General features: G+C 37.3%; 1 protein-coding gene across 11 annotated transcripts in view; it reads right to left on the bottom strand.

Annotated features, from left to right (window-relative positions):
• Nucleotides 1-17,445, bottom strand: part of LOC136834372 (basic helix-loop-helix ARNT-like protein 1) — a 509,755-nt gene that overhangs the window by 2,904 nt on the left and 489,406 nt on the right. For 7 of the 11 annotated variants that reach the window (XM_067096924.1, XM_067096926.1, XM_067096923.1 and 4 more), the window contains 10 exons: nt 13,906-14,078; nt 13,503-13,579; nt 12,147-12,236; nt 11,871-11,952; nt 10,801-10,989; nt 10,145-10,349; nt 7,465-7,571; nt 6,957-7,107; nt 5,555-5,657; nt 3,143-4,656 (listed from right to left, as the gene is read on the bottom strand). In XM_067096924.1, the coding sequence (XP_066953025.1) occupies nt 4,645-4,656; nt 5,555-5,657; nt 6,957-7,107; nt 7,465-7,571; nt 10,145-10,349; nt 10,801-10,989; nt 11,871-11,952; nt 12,147-12,236; nt 13,503-13,579; nt 13,906-14,065 (1,176 nt within the window). In that variant the 5' untranslated portion in view covers nt 14,066-14,078 and the 3' untranslated portion in view covers nt 3,143-4,644. Of the gene's footprint in view, nt 1-3,142; nt 4,657-5,500; nt 5,658-6,956; nt 7,108-7,464; nt 7,572-10,144; nt 10,350-10,800; nt 10,990-11,870; nt 11,953-12,146; nt 12,237-13,502; nt 13,580-13,905; nt 14,079-17,445 lie in introns of those variants that run through there. The other 4 variants (XM_067096921.1, XM_067096917.1, XM_067096919.1 and 1 more) reach the window with 1 other exon arrangement.

Raw genomic sequence — 17,445 nt, 5'->3', positions numbered from 1 at the left:
CCATGAAGGCTTCATCTACTTCTCAGTCTCTTGTATGGATGGTTTTATGCTCTTTCTGCAGTTAGATCTCACCCTGAATGGAGTGCTGGAGCAGGAAGCTCTGGTGTGCCAGTTTGCTTGATGGGTTGCCTTTGGTCATGGTTATGACCTGGGTTTGTTGGGCGATTCCTTTCCCTTGGGGGTGTGTGCATGCAATGCTGTTGGGAGGCATGTTCACTTTGGTGGAGCCTTGAGGAGTTTTGATAATTTATGGTGGATGTTTGCTAAATGTCATTGCCCCTGTTTTTCCCTTACATCTTTGTCCTTTTGTGGACCAAGTATATCCATTTCATCTCTTCACAGTCTTTCCCTTGGGTGATAAGGCCTTGTCATCCTCTTCTGTTCCCTCTGCTTCATTAGTTGGAGGTGAGGTCCCTGAAAAAGTTACTCCCTGGTATTCTGTCTTACCTCTCTGCTGGTTAGGCACTGTTCTTTTATGATTTAGTAAGGCTGGAAGTCATGTGGTTCATGGCAATGGCCCTCTCCTGTTCCTTAGCATGTGTTCCTGCCTGCCTTCGTAATAGACCGCCACCTTTTCTACCCCCTTCTTCTGGAGATCATGATGACTCTTGATGCTGGATTGGAGTTTGTTAAAAGATTGGTGTGCCAGGCTTCCTAGCTACTTTGAACCTAGGGATGCATATTTGCATAACAAGATCCTCCAACTCTCGGGAAGGTTTTGTTGCCATCGAGACACACTTAGGGTTTCTGGGAGTCATAAGGGGGTTGGGCATATGATTTACATCTGACCCATTAGATCCATGCTTGCTAGTCCTGTTCCTCCATCTCTCAACGGCATTTCGTCCTTTTGTTCCAGGTCTGTGGTTGCTAGTATGGTGCCATATGCCCTGGATTTGTTATTGCTTTCATATCAGTAAATCAACCAGGATCTTTGGTACCATGTCTTCTGGCATTGTTCTATGGACTTGCACCTCTATGGGTAACAGTTCATTGTGTTAATTTCAGCTTCATCATGGGGGTTGAAGATGTGTATTTGCTTTTTCTATCCCTGCTTTGACCTTCTGACCTATAGTGCTACTAGTGAAGTTTAACCTGGCCTCTTCAATGGTATTTGTGTGTTCCCAAGTCCCGTGAGTGTTAGCTCATCACGAAGGGAATGGGCCCCTTGATCCAAGGGTACTTTTAGGGTTTTCATGTGACACCTATGTTCTGACCCATGGCTTGGGGCGGTTTTTGTTTTCCTTCTCCCCTTGGGAAACCTAGTACTTTGCAGTATCCTTCAAGCAGTTTTGTTTTGTGCCAGGGCATGGTGCTAGATTTGCCAGGTTGGGGTTCTCAGGTTAAGCCTCCAGCATTTTACTCTTATCTGTCCTTTCTCAAGCCACCAGAACCTTCCACTCTCATGACTTCCCTTTCCTGTTGGTTTTTGCAGTCTTCTGGTTGCAAGTATAGGTTTCTCAGGAGGCCCTGTTATCAATCAAAAGCAAGGCAATACTCTTGAGATTTAAGTGCCCTCCTCTTCTCTGCTGTTTAGTCTTGAAGTGTATTTTCCCTGATGTACCCACCTTTATACCTCAGGTGCTTTATGTGTCTATTATTCAGGGATATGCCTTCCACTGTATCCATTACTTAAAGGAAGCTACCTGGATTTCCAAAGTTGTTGTTAACTCTACTGTCCAACATCTACGGAAATTAAGCTTTCTGCATCTGGGGTTTCTATTCTGCACAGAGATTCTCCTGATTCATCTTCCCCTCTAAATTGCAATTAAGGCTAATTACAATAATTGGGCTTTAATAAAACTATTTTCAAAAGTTTTTATACAAGAACCATTAATCATAATCCCTAGTGTCCTCCTCCCACTCCCCTCACTCTTTCAGATTGGGGTACAGATGAAGCTGGTGTAACTGGGTCTGTTGTAGACAAAATATGGCTAATTATGACTAATGGGTTTGATTATAAGCATTTTTCAAAGTTACTCTGGTTAGAATTTTTTCTAGTGTTGAGTTGGACTTTTCTCTCAAGTTAGCTTCACTTTCTTTCAAGTGTTATATATTGTAAAATTTAGGTAATTTTGTCTAGGTTTACTAGATTTTTCCCCTAGCATTTTATGCATTAGTGTATTTTTTAAGCTAACTCCTTCCTGGTCTTTTGGCTAACTTTTTTTTTTATACCTTTACCAGAGTCTCTCTGCTCTGATTTTATTTTTTTTCGGTACCTTTACCAGAGTCTCTTTATGAATGTCAAGAGTGGACCAGCTATGTTAGTTCAGCATGACCCAAGCAAGTCTAGTGTTAGCAAATTTATTTTTTTTTTGCATTGACTCATCAATAAATAGTGAATGTAACTGGGCTGATTTTTAGCATTAACTTGGGGATTTGATGGATTCAACTAAGGAAATAATTATGGCACTGTAACACTTTGCATTATAACACTAATAAATAGTTTCAGAAGGTCTTAGTAACATCTCTGAATCTTAAAACATTTCCAGTTTGACAAAGCTGTAATTTATTATATATGATACAGTAATTAATTTTACATAAACTAATCATTGCTTCAGGCCAATCATAGAAGATTTAAAAATGTTCACTTTGTCTGGTTCAACATTTTGATAAGAATAGCTGAATTATTTTTAAAGGTAGTGTACTAAAATAGTAAAATTCCTTTAGCATAATTCTGTATTATAGATAATTTGGCATATGTTGGTTACATTTTTGTTACTAATTTATATATTAAATAACAATAAATTCTTTTAACTTCCCATTACTCTAGTCTTCTCTTCGTTGATAGTGATTTTTTGATATTCAAGATTAATATTAATTTCATATTTTTACAGTACAATACATGACCTAGTATAACATAAATTTCATATTTTTACAGTACAGTACATGACCTGATAACATGCATGACTACAACTGTTACCAGATTCCATTTGTGAGACTTATTATATCCAATTTATATGTACCACATTACTTTTTAAATCATAAAGTACATAGTGTGTAATGCTCTGAGTCTTTCAAGATTATTAATTTTTGCAAGGCAAACAAGTTTCTTCAGTTAAGTGAAGAAAATATACTGAGGTAAAACAAGAACTCCTAATGTTTGTGAATGACCAATAAAACAAAAGTTGTTTATGCAACTCACCTGAAGTTCCTGGTTCACCCAAAGAAACACTATATGAGGTGGTAATGGGAACAGCATGGAGGCTTGAGTCTTGATTAGGAGGGAGTGGTCTTCCTTGTAAACCTTGTTGCTGTTTCTGTACTTGTGGAGAGAAGTCTGCGCTGTAATACCCAGAACTGGTACTAGAAAGAGTCTGGGGAGGTACTGTGTAGCCTTGGTCTTGAGCAGGAATAGTGTACGGGTACTGATGTTGACTAACTGAATAGTTAATGCCTGGAGTTGGTGGCTGGTATTGAGGATAGAGCTTTGGTGACATTAGTGAAGAATGATCCTTTAGTGATGAAGCACTGAACTGGTAACTACAATGAGATGGTGCAGTACTAGAAATAACTTTACAAGCACTTTGGTCAGTATCTTGGGGTCCATGGATAAGTTTCTTTTCATCACAGTCATAGTTCCTAACAGGTGGTGACACTTGACATGTATTTTGGTTGTAGCTGCTTGGATAGGATATACCAAGACTTGAACTTTGGTTGTAGCTTCCAATACCATGGTTCTGACCACTGGGCAAAGACACTGTTTCACATCTGGGTTGAAGAACATTACATCCTACTGCAGTACCTCCTGTTCCACTGAGGCTATCAAAAGCTGGAGGCGAGAAGCCTTCAATTCTTTGATGGTGGTTCTTGAGTGGATGTTCATTATCTGTTATTCTTAAGTCCCGTAAACCTGGAGAGAACACCGCATCTCTACTTTGGTCAAAATTAGGAGAATTTGCTACACCAGAAGGTGTTCTCGGATTGCTTCTACTAGGAGATGGCATGTTTTTCCTAATTTTACGGTCTTCTTCAGGAATTAAATAATCCTGTCCACTCCTTTGGGGTGTCAAGGCAGATGGGTTAATAGGTTGCCACAACTCTTCCGGAGAAACTGCATCTACTTTTGGATATTGTTGGGACATTGGAGGGATGACACTATCACCACTATGACTATGACTGCTGCTGTCACAGTTATGGATATTACAGCTATACTGGTGGCAGGTACCTGATGGAAAATTGTTCAGTTTTTCAGGCACTGAAGAGGTAGTGGGAGAGAAACTTGGTTGTGGGGATGTTACTGAACTATAATTTTGGTTTGAGGGTGATTTATAATCTGGATGAAGCAAATCTGGGCAAGGGGAATCTGGTTGGAAAGAGAATTTTTACTGGCAACTGTAATAAACTCCTCTACATTTGACACACTTCTTGATTACTTTGTGCCTCCTTCTGATCCCTCACCTTTCTGTAGAAACCCATGTATCTACTGCTGTTTTTTTAGCAGAAACTTCACTAAAAGTCTCTTTGGTTTTGTATGGAATGGATTAATAATAGTGTGATCATGCTCTGCATTTTCTGGTAGAGGACTTAGTGAAGGTGCATTAGCTGATTCATAACTTTCTGGTGGAGCAAGTTGGTTGCTACCACAGATTCAATCATTTTAGCATTGTTTCAGGATTCATCACTTAACTCAGCATCATCATTAACTCAGAGTGGTAACTGAAAATAAAACAAACAAAACATGCAATAAATAGATTTGCATGATTGCTTTTTAACAAAACACTATAATTTTTAAAATTCCAAAATGAAAATTATATTTTTCATTTTTAAAATCCAAAACAGACATATGGGTTTTCTAGTCCAAGAGCGTATGATATACGACAACCAGGATGCTTTAGTAGTATAACTAACTTTTCTTATTAACAGGTTACCAAATTTGTATTATTTACCATGTTTCTGAAGATAAAAAATTATACTGTAATCAAATGAAAAGAAAGTTATCATAAATATGTATTATTTACCAGTTTCTGAAGATAAAAAATGATAAATGATACTGTAATCAAACGAAAAGAAAGTTATCATGCTATATGGTATGGGGTAAATGAATGAACTTTTAGGGCTCTCAACGCAAAAAGTTACACCACTGTTTATACCATAATTACAAAATGCATTTTTTTTTTGTAGTACAATAAAAATCTAGTTCACTCCACTGTACCAAACACAAGTGTATGCCTCAAAATATCCTGATAAATATGGCAAAGAAAAAAAGTGAAGTGGGAAAAAGATGAGCTCCATCACTCATGCAAAAATCTGCTTGAAGTCAAATTGAGAGCAAAGGATAGGTGTGGGATGAAATTCATCATATCTTAAGGAAGTATCAGTCATTGCTACTTGAGGTAGCTATTCAGGTCCTTAGTTTGTCCACCTTTTACTTGGAAGGTGACATCCATACAAATACTACTGTATTAGATGTTATTTGTATGGGCATCTACATTATATTCTAATAACACTGACATAAGTACAATTTTTTACTGTGATCTCAGCTTTCATGTGGATTCTGGACTGAACCCAACCTGATTCAGCAGATTCTTCTCACAAAAAAATAGTTTATACTTACTGAAGATGAAATAGAACCAAGATGATCCTCTGTTTCATGGCAAGTTATGATTGGGAGGAGTTTCCTGCGCTGATTTTTTATCTCTTCCATTGCTTCACTAATGCTGCAAACAATACATATAATGCACTTTACAGTATGTTTGAGTTTTTACGTAATACCAAATGCAGATCTTCAAAAAGATGACATAAGTTATGGATTTTTTTTTAAAGGACATTAATACTTTCATGGTGCTCAAAAGTTACAATATCTAAACTAAATGAATAAGGAGGTGGCAACACGAAATCTCAAAACTTTATTTTTGTCATATTACACCACTCAATTCCATGAGGGATTAGGCCTCTGGATCAACATTGCAGTAATCTTCAACATAACAAAATCTATAGTAAAACAATAAAATTAGGTCAAATTTAAAACTAAGACAGAAAGCTGTACAAAACTATTGAAGTCCCTTGATAGTAACACCTGAGACTTTATCTGCATTACTGTGAGCCACCCTTACTCACTTTGTTGGATGTCATTAGCATTAGAAGTTAAAAAATATGCTATAACCAAGGAAATTAAGGTGAAAACCCTCCTTAAAATAGATCTCATTTCAGCTAGTTTTAAGTACAGTAAATGAGGTGTAAGAGCTTGTCAGAAGGATGCAAAGGTGGGTACCCCTAGGAGGTGCCAAAAATAAGACATGGAACTTGAATGCCACATTTGGGGAAGCAGTGATGATGTAATGGATGGTGATCTAAATAACTGACAAAATATTTAGAACATTACTGGAAACAACTGAATTGTAGCTTTTAAAAGACTAGAGTTGCCTGGCATTGTAAACAGCTTAGTGAACCCCACAGCCAGGTAAACAGAAAGACAGTAAATTAAGAGGACACTGACTCCCAACCTGACTCATGGTACACTATTGGGAAAACTCAGCTCCTGAAACAGTATACAAAATTAATTTCTTCAAGATCTGGCTGTGGGAGTTAACTCCAAAAGCTACTAAATTTGAAACACCTTGATTTGGCACACACAAATGGGAAATTATTAAGGAGCTTTTAGTAGCATGATTTCCTTTGTTCTTCACAACAAACTCGGAATCTGGGGCTTGAAGAAGCCATATTGTCAGCAGATAAAATGGATCAGTCTGGAGTACTTTTAGACTACTGAAGGGTAATGATTTATGTAACACCAAGAGCCTTTGAAATTTTGAAAGTACATACAGTATTCCTTTTCTTAAGTACCAATGAAAATTTGGCTACAAATGTGAAATGAAAACCTTATTCTTTCAGTAGCTTTAGAAAAATGGAACAGTTTGCAATAACATGTTGAGATACAATTTAGAAGTAGTGTCATGAGTAATAATGTGAGAACTCAAAAATGTCTAAAACCACATCTGAAATAAAATAATTCTTACCTTAACACTGTGTTGATGCATACAAAAGATTCCACTTGTCCAGTCTGCTTATTAACTTCAAGAAATCCACGTGATCTTAGGGTGATATGGGCTCCATCTCTGCACCTCAATCTGTATGAAACTACACCCTGTCCTTGGGTACTTGTAAACACTGAAAAGTAAAAAATTTATCATTTATCTTTGGCAGTTTTCAAGATGATTTATTTTATATTTCTAGTTTTGTATACAAATGTTCTAAAGCTCTGGGAAACTTTTTATCATAGACAGCCATAGGTCAGGGTTCATAAATAAAAAAAAAAAAAAACTGAAGAAATAAAGGTAACCTACGGAATTATGGATGACATTTATTTAATCTATTTTTCATCTTTATTTTTTACCAGGTACTTAAGCCTAATGAAGGGAGGACACAAAGCAAAATGAAACCTCAAAATATTGGAAGGCTAATAACAAAATGAAAGGAAAAACAAGAAAAATTTATGAAGCACACTCAAAAGAAACCAATACGTACTCAATTTCTGAGCAACTATAGACCAAAGTATATCGTCCTGATGCATGTAATTGAATGCTGATGTTCCAACCACCTCAGTGGGCATAAGGCCAGTTACAAAGGAAATTCTGAAAGATAAAAAATTCAGAACGAGGCTGAACATACATTGCAAGCACAGGAGATTGACTATAACAAATGTTTCATATTTATATTATATCTGAGAATAATAATGTGCCAAACCAAGTACTTTATATTCTTTAAAAACCAAGTTATTTACAACAGTTTCTGATCACTGAGAAATTTTTATAAAATTTATTTTCAAGTATGAAAATAAAGCCAAATAAAAGTTTTACTGTTAAAAAAAAAAATTGACACATGAATTTCACATTTTTCAACATGCACCATCAAGAAATCTTAGTGCCTCAATAAAAATACATTAATGGAATAAGAAAAGGGCTTCTAAAAGTCATGGTTAACAAACACATAATACAGTGCTATGTCCATGTTTTAACTTCACCCAAATTTCTTCCCTTCCATGAATAGACCAACTGCCAGCATTTTTCCTTAAAAACACTAATAAAAGTTTTGAGATTCCTAAAACTTCATTTCAGTCCCATGAATGCCATAGTTTAAGGGCTCTTTGTGCTCCTACCCATATTGGAGGTTCTCTCATACCATCACTTTTTATTGAAGGACCTTCATACCATCACTCCAAATTTAAAAGGAAAATGAATACAGCACCAGCTAAGTAGAATGAGGAATCCATGAATGGGAATAGGAATCCTACACTTGAATGCCTAACTCAACAATTTTCTTAGTCATAGTCAACATGGGAGGGGCTTGAGAGAAAAGGTACTCCAATAAAGATATAAAAAATATTGACTTCCCAGACATGACTTTCCCATGGGAGAATATTTAATTTAGGGCTGCTCTTGGGGGTTTCCAAGTGTTAATTTGCATTTGATTTCTCCTACCTCAAGCATGCAGTCTTGATTACGATTAAGTTCCTCTTGCTGCCATCATATTAATTAGTTATAAGAAGTCACCTCTCACAAGGCTGGTTTGTAAAAGGAACTAGACAAATGAGATTTTATCTGAGAAATTATGGCTTAGCAGAAACTTATAAGTGGATAGATTTAAATTGTTAAAGATCAAGCAAATTTTTATCTTAATGAGATTGTTATCCAAAACTTAAGTCATTCTCTGTCAATTGCCATTACACTATTTTTATTAGTGTTGCATTGCATTCTCTACAGACAGGAACTGGGTCAAGAGGGGTGGCCATTAAATATCCAAATGTTAAATGGGTGTGCCAAACTCTCAACCAGGATAATATCCTTTCACTTTCCTTTTTGTATTGATGACTGCCACAATTCTACTGTGAGTTTAATGTGTTCATAATTGTTTATTCAATACACAACCTGCAATGTATTTCCTATAATGAACTACAGTACAGTGATATCACATATTGCTTAAAATTACTGTAAAACTTTTTGTGGAGGTGAAAGAGTGCAGCTTCTTACCCAGATGGAGGATTTGTATGTGGCATATTATGGACCTGGGGGCAGGTTCCCTTAAGGCTCTAAATTGTAGAGAAAGCCAGGCTGAAGCACTTGGCATCATGTGCAGTTGTAGGGTAGCCCCTTTTTATAATGTACCAGGTCACTGAGGGATCCTTGTCCTTAATTCTGACTAAATTCTGTTGTACAAGTGCTGAAATTGATTTTACTGTCATCTTTGTTAAAAATTAGCTTTTGTCAATAATTAAAATAAAAAGATGACATTTTTAAATTACAGTATGTATTCTGAACTAGTGAAATGTTAAAAGCATCCATTCTGCTTGAAAAACTTGATATATGTTAATTGTGGGCATCTAGCTGACGTGTATAAAATCTATCGTTGGTAGTAAAACAACCTTGGAGCATCAAAACAAATCATTGCACTGAAGCAGTCAACTAAATTTACAATAATGCAAAGAGCTTTGGGGTCAGCAAAACAAAGTGCAGAAGTAACAAGGGACACACAAGCAATGAGGTCAACCTTCATCACAAAGCAATAACAGTCCTGTCCTGTAAGCCTCTGTTATACAAGTTTTGTTTCCAGTGCTTACGGGATTCGTCTTTAGCCATGTCTGGGAACAAAAACTGGTTTCTATGGGCTGTCATTCTGTACTTACATGACATGGCTCTGGGATAGACCACCAACTACTGTACATACTTGTAATTAAGCCCATGTCTTTCTGTAGAAGCTGACTGGTCAGTGCTAACACTAGCAGTGAACATGGTAAACAAGGCAAAGAAAAGTTATTTCTTTCTGTTTACGACATTTTAAAGCACATAAACAAATGAAGTATTCATTTTGCATATACTGCATATTTAAGGGAGAAATGCATACTGATATCAGTAATGACTAGGTTATTCCTGAGTTAAAAACAGTGCTGGTCACTGCAATAAATTACTTCATAACTACATCCCAGTTTACTAAAAATTAAATTTACAAATATTCAAAGATCATAACACAAAGACCATAACACTTCTTCACCTCATATCAATAGGCCTATAAATCTGTACCTTATTTATGGACAGTTACTGAAAATTTCTGTAAAATTTTTAATAATACACCTATGGTTTTAGTAACAACTACATATCACAATTATGGGTAAATACCCAAAATGCTAACTATGAAACATAATAACACGTACCTATGATCTGTATAGAGAATTTTCCCATCCATTCCATGCCGAGTGATATACTCATCTTGGGTAGACTCGACGAGGGTGAGCTCTGTGATGGGTCTGTCTTTGACGACACGCACGAAACCAACAAGCATGTGTGTCCCGGTTCTATTTGTCACCTTCAGTGGTCGCATCTCTCCTTCGTTATCTGAGCTTTCTTCATCATCGTGATCTGGAAACCATCAAGAAATATTCAGTGCAACTGAACTTTAAAAAGAAATAACATGGCTATACACTGCCATCACATACTTGTGGATATGGAAAAACATTCCTAATAAGAAGGATTTTTCAATGGGAAAGTAGCATATTTCTAAAATGTGGTTTATTTTGAAAGTATCAAGATTATATCTATTTTTAGGTTATGTTCAAGAGAGCAATAAACTTGAAGTGTAGAGAAAACCGATAGTAGAGTACATATGTTACTACTGAAATAATGTTTTCTACCAATAAACCATATCATGTACCAAAACAGACAAATTATTGGTTGAATAGGTACTATTCTCTCTAAACAAATGAATAAGTGTAGAGATGAAATATGCCAATATTTTGGAATCAGGATTTTTAATAAGAAAAAGATTACTGTTTGGGGCGACTGATGTGACCTGGTGAACCTAAACACTCACCACTTGAGGTGCTGGTTTCGCCATGGGACGAAGCTGCCGGGGAAGTCATTGAGCAAGAGGGTAAAGACGTTTGCATTTGGGGCAGAGGTCTTAATTGACCTACAACCAGGATAATTTCATACCGCCCAGGATCATTACGAGAAAGGGCCTTTTCCATCATGCGGCAGTAAAACGACCGTCTGCAGTTCTCTGCAAGAAAAAATGGTTATGAAATGGTGAAACAAGAACTAGGTCTGAAATTCAGCAAGTGTTCTGTTTGGACATCAATAGTTGGTTTAACTTTCTGTCCTCATATGTCCAGTTCAATACTTTATAGCATACTTAATAGTTATTCAGTCGTGGTATAGAATTGACTCAGGAAATCTGCTCCAGCTCTGTACATCTCTAAAAATGTTACATTGTACAGTACTACCTTTCACTCAGCAATTATAAGAAAACTTCAATATTACAATGTGCGCATGTTTCCTGGTAGCAAGAATAGTTTCTCAAGTATTTAATTTTCAATGTAAAAACTGAATATTTTTTCAAGTATTTAGGTGGCTTCTGAATAATTTCAGACAAATCACTGCAATGCTGTACTGTAGGACTATGCTAACTTGGAGATCTAGCAGCATAGCAAATATAATATCTATTCTCATAAAGGTAAACGGTACTATGAGATTTCATCTAACCAAAGTGAAATTATTTTTTGTCACCTAGGATGGTGTTAACCTATTCAACAACCTTCAGCAATTAACATGTAACATTTTACATACAATGGGTGGTCATCTTCAATTGTGAAGCCTCTTGGAGCTTACGCAATTAATTAGAACTAATTACAGGTATATGCTTCTGTGAACAGTGGTCTACTTATGGTTAATAACATCGAATCTGTACCTTATGCTATAAGGTACATCATCACAAAATAACAAAGTCCTTTGCATAAATATATTCATACACCCCCTATGGGTTGCCAATAGCTACCAGGTTTCAGCTCCAGAGCGATAATCCTATATACATCTCATAAAAAACAAGACCCTTTATAAGATACAAGTACCAAGCAAACACCTCCTTCTGCTCAACATTATTACCTTTAGGAACCAGCTGCTGTTGGAATATGTCATGATCGTCAGGATGGATAACGTTATATATGCTGTGACCAAGCAAGTCCACCTGAAGAAGGGGAAACAATATTTGTTTACAAATAGTAAAGGCATCGAAGCTTGAAATATGTTTCATATAATTACAAATGTCGAATACAATATATTTTGGTGTGTAAGAGCATCGGAAGCTTGATAAACTTATTTCATATAATTACAAACTATCTAATCGTCTAATCATTTACAAAAGAAATGCAAATGACTGACCTGCGTGTGACCGAAGAATTGGTCAACAGTTTCGGTAATGTACACCACTTTCCCGGATGACGTCACCACTAAGAGAAATCCCCCAACGGCCTGTCAGAAGTCAGCACGTTAGAGGATGAAGAACATTCTTATACATTTACAACGCCGAAAGACTAAAAAGGAAAATGAAGTCACAAGCTGCATTATGTACAGACTAAGACTCATATTTCCATATACGGTATTGACAAAATTCAGAACTGTCTAAATTTAAACAAGTAAAAACGAGTGTGTACAATAACTTCAATTAAGAACACAAAAAGTTAATTGAATGTTGAAGGTAAACAATAAAAAAAAGGGGCACCCTTAGAAGTCTGGAGGTTTACTTATCGTTAGTAAAACAAATAAACTCTTGACCAGTAGGTTGCCAGGTCAGGGCAATGGCTCGTTGGCCGTGGCTACGGTGGAACAGTGATATAATCATCATGTCTACATACAGCATAGCACAAGTATGCTTAAAACAATTTACATACATTCATGCACCCTTTAATTAATTTCTTGTTTCACTTATTATATTTTCTGTAGTTATGAGAAAAATTCATATTCCCTCGCACTGTAATAAGCTCGGTGCCAGTTTCAGCCATATTTCTGAGCATTTATTCCATTTAATTACTACAAAGATATTTGTGGGATATAATCACTTAGATTAGTCAACATGTCTTTGTATCTGCTGCTTAAAAAAACATAAAACTGCGTAAAATATTCCACACAGACCAAAATGAATCACTGAGGGAAGCAGGGTCAATAGAAAGAGAAGCTGAACCTGAACGTAATTCCTGATATAATACCAAGCATAATTTGAACTGGAATGTGGATAGAATTTACCGTGGAGTTTTGAAAAGCCCAATTTAAACTTTCTTCGAATTCTGCGAAGTTCATCGCTTTGCTTTATAGGAGTGGGTGGCATCCCAATTCAACATCATTTTTCTTTACCTTTGAAGTCTCCAGACTCGTACATACGTATTACTTCAGTGCTCGGCATCATCATATAATTGGTCAGCCTTTTCAAGTACCTTAACGCTTCCTCCCTTTTTTGTCTTTTTGGGGAAAATTTATTCTTTCAGTTCATGATAATTCAACAATCAGCCAAGTTGACTGAGCTTAAAGTAACAACATTCGTAGGCCTTCATAACACAATGGTGTGAGAGAGAGAGAGAGAGAGAGAGAGATGGGAAAGGGTAACATATCAACAGGCAAAAACAACAACAACAACAGGACTGGGATACAAGAATAAATAAAAATAGACAAAAAGAAAGCCATCCCAATCCAAAACAAGGAAATACAAAAGAAAAGCATCGAAAGCCTCGGACAAACACATACCTCGGCGAGAGCGTGGGTGATTTCTTTGCCGAAGTCCGGCGTCATTTTGTTAGATGGTTCGTCACCATCATTCAGGACTGAAATATATCAAAATGAACAAAATAAATAAATGAAGGAATTAGTTAAGCGGTATTCTCTCTTTTGACTTACGTTCTTAGTTTTACAGTTACTGTAAGAGATGAGAAGAAAATACTGAAAATACAGAACCACCCATCATCAAAACAAGCTTACTTACTACGTATTTGGAACGTCTATTACTGTCAGTCCAAGAATAAAATATAAACAAATTCAAGATTGAAAAACGATAAAGCTCTGAGAGAGTCTAAGAGTCAATTCAGACTCCGAGGGGAAAAGGGAGAAGGTTCTGAGAGTCGAATCGGACTCCGAAGGGGGAAAGACTCACTCTTATGCATCCTTATATAGTTGGCGGCGAGTCTCAGGACGGAGGTCTTGTCGATGCGTTTGTTGGCGCTGGCTCCCGACCCCAGGGGAACGATTCCGGCAATCTCAGCCACGTAGTTGTTGAGCTTGTCCCGGCGCATCTTCTCCGCCATGTTCCTCATCTCCCGGGAAGAGCTGTCGAAGAGGAGAGGGAAGAACGGAGGTCAGTGACTAGGAGAGATGAAAAAGGTATTACTGGTATTACTAAACTTCAACAATAGTTCAAGCGAAGATGCAATGCATTATTACCCTAATACAATCCTCCTTGTACTTTAATAGCTTTACTTACATTTGTATCTGTTTATTTATTAATTTTTATTTTTTTTTTTCATAAGTCGACCTCTTCTTTCTGCATTTCCCATTTCCTTCTGACACTTCTTTCTAATGAACACCATATTCTTTGCAAGCTTGAATTTCAAGTCAATGGCCCCTATGGGGTTCATCTTCTGAATAATAATAATAATAATAATAATAATAATAATAATAATAATAATAATAATAATAAAAATATTTTGCCAACAGCGAATGAGACGGATATCAGGAAAATAATACACATGGTTTTCACCGGGTACAGCGCAGAGTGAGGGGTCACGAAGTTCCCCCGGCCACGTTAGGCACGGCGTCCGAGGTTAGGTTAGGTAAAGGTAAAGTAAGTATAGCTTAGTTTTACCAGACCACTGAGCTGATTAACAGCTCTCCTAGGGCTGGCCCGAAGGATTAAACTTATTTTACGTGGCTAAAGACCAATTGGTTACTTAGCAGCAGGACCTACAACAATGTAGGTAAAGGTAAGTTTGGTTAGGTCATACTCCCTCTGAAATTCCCACTAGAGAAAGGCATAAGCTATTACAGTAGCCCTGGCCCCGTACTCCGCAACATTAATTAAAATGCCTCGGAACGTACCCTCCTACACACACACACAGACACTTAAACAAATTTGGGACACTACGGCAAAACTGAATTACATGAGAACTGCTGCAGTACAGCGGTGACGATCAACTTAGCTGATCAGAATACGAATGGTTCAGGCAGTCCAGACACTATAAATAGGACACAGTTCACTGAACACTTAGCAGAGAGAATCCAGACCGTTTCCGTAAGGTGCAGATATCGATACGTTTTTTGTATACTTACCTCTCCTGCTTCCTTGGCAGTAGTCTACCATTCAACTATTCAGTGGTCCAACATTCAACTATCTTCCCTGTCTTGATTTCCACACTAAGAAATATCAAAGTTATTAGAGATATGTATTAACTGCATGACTGGGGCATACACTACTCAGCGGGGTTAAAACGTCACCTTCGAGTGTTTCTGCAAACCTTGAAATTCACGAAAAGTAAAGATTCATTTGAGTAACTGGGCGCGGGCGATGGACTCCCGGAAAATGAATCAAGAGATTACGTCCTACGGAAGAGGAAAGATGACTTGAGGGATTTAGAAAATCTAAATTCAGAGCGGCTGGAAACTACACACGATGAAAGGAGGTTGCGCAGGAAAAGACATTCGCTTAGATCATGTTTTCATAACGAAACAATGGTCTGACAGGATTTAAAATAAGGGGATAAATATTTCCGTAACGAGAACGTGGCTCTCAAGAGGAGTGATGAAAGGAACTGTTGGATGAATGGGAGGTGGAGAGGCCCGTAGCTTCCAGATGATGATACATTGATTGGCGATCACAAACAGACGCGGAAGATTACAAGGAAGTGTCTGAATGCGTTTTCTAAAAACGGAGAGTGGAATTCGAATGTTAGTAAAAGACAGTATGAGAGTAAATGTTAAGAATGCCGTAGTCGTGGAATGAGAGACGGGAAAGGTAAGCAGTAACGGAAAGGCGAACTGTCAGATAGATGGAATCTCATGGAAACTGAATATACGAAATGAAAAAGATTAAATTCTGATAACTATGTACCATAAAGGCGCCTTAGAATGTGGACTCCTGAAATAGATGATGAATGTGACAGTGACGCCTGGTAACTGCATGTACCATAAAAAGGAGACTTAGAAATGTGTTGGAATCATAAAGTAGATAATAAATGTAGTGGCGACGAATCGTTTCCATTCTGGGGGAAACCCTTTGCTAAAAACTTACAGCGCACTACAAAAACGAACTATTCTTTACAGTTACTCTGAAAGGCAAGCATCAGAGAGCCGGACAGCGGTGGAAGTGAGGAAAAAAAAAAAAGTTATCAGGAGACGCAGGAGAACGTCCATCATACATCATTCAAAAGCATAACCACGTACCTTGTTAAAAGGACACGTCAGCGAGTTGAATTGAATCGGTATGCAATTCGGGTGAAAAACGCCGTATCTAATGGAAGAGGGCCCGAGATGACACGAATACAATATGTATTTAGAGAGAGAGAGAGAGAGAGAGAGAGAGGGGGGACGTTGATACACTTTCCTGACTTGTGCTTTCAGGAACTTCCCCCTTCTACTGAAAGCAAATCGTCCGAAGCGTGAGTCCATTAAACCCAGGAGGCGCATCAGTTTCAATTAAAAGGGACTTCGTTCGGTACAACTGTCGGAGCCTGTAACAGCTTTAGAAGCAATTATGAGAAAAATACGCACTTTTTCTCATTAACGTTCTCATAAACGCTCATAACCTTAATGCCTTTTCCCTTCAGCGTAAAGAAATCGAATTTTCCTTTAAGAAAAACATGACACGCACGAATTACCAATGCCAAATATCAATCGCGAATACGTTCACGATTTATTACCTACTATAGAAAAAAATAAAACCGTCAGTAAAAGTTATTCTTATTCCCATTTTGAATAAAATCATTTTCGTGTATAAAAAAATCATATATTAAGTATCTGCTTCAGTTAAACGATGGAAAATCCTAAGTACATACGGCATCCTCTGCAAGAAATTACCCTTAAGTGTATAAAAAAAAAAATACGTGGGAAAACGTAATATAAAAAAGAACAAAGTTAAGGAAAGTATGCAATTTAGCGACTTCTACAGACAATGGAATGAGGGAAGACACCAATTCTTGCTGAAGGATTACTTCCTGAGTAGAGAGAGAGAGAGAGAGAACTTCTTCCGGAAATTTTGATGCGCAAAACATAATCGACGCAGCAGTGCGTGTCTATTTTACGAAAAAGGTGTACTGTCAGAATGTGCACTACCATTTACCCTACGTTTCATCAAAAGCTGATCTCTCCTTCGAATACCATTAACGTTTCACACCCTTTCAAACACTCGGGCAAATTAAACACCATTATCTTTCAGATAACATTTTGACACCTACATCCTCCTATTTTCATTCCATTCCAACAGCTGCTTCATGTTTGTCGTCCATGGGGGTTTCAAGCTCTCTTTCTCTCTCTCTCTCTCTCTTATACATACAATTACTCCGCATTTTTTGCGAGGTTCCTCCTGACTAACCATCAACCGGTTTTCCTCAACCGATACAGAAGATAGACTTAGACGGAAGAGCCCAGAGGTCTGCAAACAAAAGCCTGCAAGTTCTCGAAAGAAGAAGAAATTGTGCATGAA

The sequence above is a fragment of the Macrobrachium rosenbergii genome, chromosome 53 (assembly GCF_040412425.1).
Source record: "Macrobrachium rosenbergii isolate ZJJX-2024 chromosome 53, ASM4041242v1, whole genome shotgun sequence".
NCBI classification, from domain to species: domain Eukaryota; kingdom Metazoa; phylum Arthropoda; class Malacostraca; order Decapoda; family Palaemonidae; genus Macrobrachium; species Macrobrachium rosenbergii.
Note: the sequence above shows the minus strand (reverse complement) of the source record. Positions and strands in the feature narration are given on the sequence as shown.